At 37.4% G+C, this 1,713-nt stretch overlaps 1 protein-coding gene across 1 annotated transcript; it reads left to right on the top strand.

The window, feature by feature from the left end:
* Positions 1 to 564: 564 nt before the first annotated feature.
* On the top strand, positions 565 to 1,713 carry LOC111327583 (melanopsin-like). Its single transcript, XM_022931802.2, has one exon. The coding sequence runs from the start codon at positions 706 to 708 to the stop codon at positions 1,660 to 1,662; it is 957 nt and encodes a 318-aa protein (XP_022787537.2). The 5' UTR covers positions 565 to 705; the 3' UTR covers positions 1,663 to 1,713.

Raw genomic sequence — 1,713 nt, 5'->3', positions numbered from 1 at the left:
AATAGTTAAAAATGAAATAATAAATAAAATAATGGCAAAATTTATGCCAAAATATGTCTTCGAAAAAATATTTTATTTTGTTTTGGTTGTTGTTTTTTTTATTTCTTTTTCCTCTTTTCCTTTTTCCTTTTTTATTTTCTATGCCTAACGACGAATGATTACAACCAATGTTTCCCTTGTTTTTTGGACACACAGGTGATCAGTTTCCCATAATTGCTCATCTAATTTAACTTTGTCAGGCACCATCTTGATAACCTCTACAATCATGACAAAGAGGCTTCAATAATCATGAACAAAAGATCACATTTTCAAGAGGTCAGGATATGATTTCAAGGAAGTAAATTTGCGTCCAATTGTTGCTGTTTATGACTGCCACGAAGGCTCAATTAAAAGGAGACAAGATGGCTAAGTGTATTTTCAGTTTACTTAAATCCTCATGTGCCCTTTACTAGAACGACTTTTATTCAACTCATTAGTGTTGATTTCCTCCATGGCACGTTCCAAAACAAAATTACCATTTAGATTGCTTAGACTCTGCGTCAAAGATGGCTTCTAGAAGTTAAAACGTGACAGAGAAAAAAAATTAGCAAACTTAAAAACAGCTGAGAAAACAGTCACAAAGTTTCACAACGAAAAGAAAAGATATTGATTATTTGAAAATATTGATTATTTGAGTGGAGCTACAACGCAGTTAAAGAGTTAAAGATGAACTCGACGACTTCATCAAATGGTAGCGAAGAGTCAGTTCAGGGTGTGTTCCTCCTTGGCTTAATAATCATTGACTTCGTATTTGCAACAGTTATCATGACTGCAAACAGCTTTCTCTTCGTCACGATTTACCGCGACCCCTGTCGATGTTTGCGTACGCCAAACGTTTTTCTAATTGCAAATCTCTCCTTAGCCGATTTTTTTATGGGATTTGTCAGCTTTCTGAGAGGTTTCGAACTTACCTACAGGTATCGTGGCTTGGGGGAGCTTTTAATCGTCAACATCACTCAATATTTCATCGGAGCTGTGTCGATTCTAGCTGCTGTGTTTACGCTTTTGGTGATGTCTTACGATCGGTATGTTGCTGTTATCAAGCCGTTTGAATATCCACTGAAAGTGACGAACACAAGAGCGAAAATCTTCATCTTTGGTATTTGGACAAGTGCGCTAGTTTTCTCCGTACTTCCAGTTTCAGATGTGAGGAGAGAAACATTTTTGCTTGCCTATTGTTACTCTCATTTCGTGATCCCATCGTTCCTCCTAACAACAATTTATGTGAAAATATACAAAACGATTTCCCTTCAAAGAGAAGAGCTTAGAAATGTTCGCGCCAGTCTGACAGCAGGGAGCAGAAGGCAACAGTTGGAGAGAGAGAACAGAATGGTCATGGCATTTATGATGATTCTTTTGATATTTTACTTGTCATTTTTTCCCTACTTCGTCCAGGTGCAGATTCTATATTTTTGTTCCTGTCGGACCTCTTACGCATACAGAGTTTATTATTATGTGGCGAATGAATTTCTCTCAGTGAGCTCCATGGTGAATCCATTTATGTATGCCTGGAGAATTCCGAAGTTCAACCGCTCGCTTCGACTGTGTTTTCGACGCCAAAATGCAATCGGTGTGTTGCACACATCCAGTACTTTGAACCAAGTCAAAGCATCAACTCATTGACTTAATCGTATCTTTCTAATACTGATTTTTATTTAATTCCTTACCCACCCC

Source organism: Stylophora pistillata, chromosome 9 (assembly GCF_964205215.1).
Source record: "Stylophora pistillata chromosome 9, jaStyPist1.2, whole genome shotgun sequence".
Classification (NCBI taxonomy): Eukaryota; Metazoa; Cnidaria; class Anthozoa; order Scleractinia; family Pocilloporidae; genus Stylophora; species Stylophora pistillata.
This window is presented reverse-complemented; position numbering and strand designations above follow the sequence as displayed.

Coding starts and splice junctions, on each gene's coding strand:
- LOC111327583 (XM_022931802.2), top strand. CDS start 706: ATGAACTCGACGACTTCATCAAATGGTAGCGAAGAGTCAGTTCAGGGT.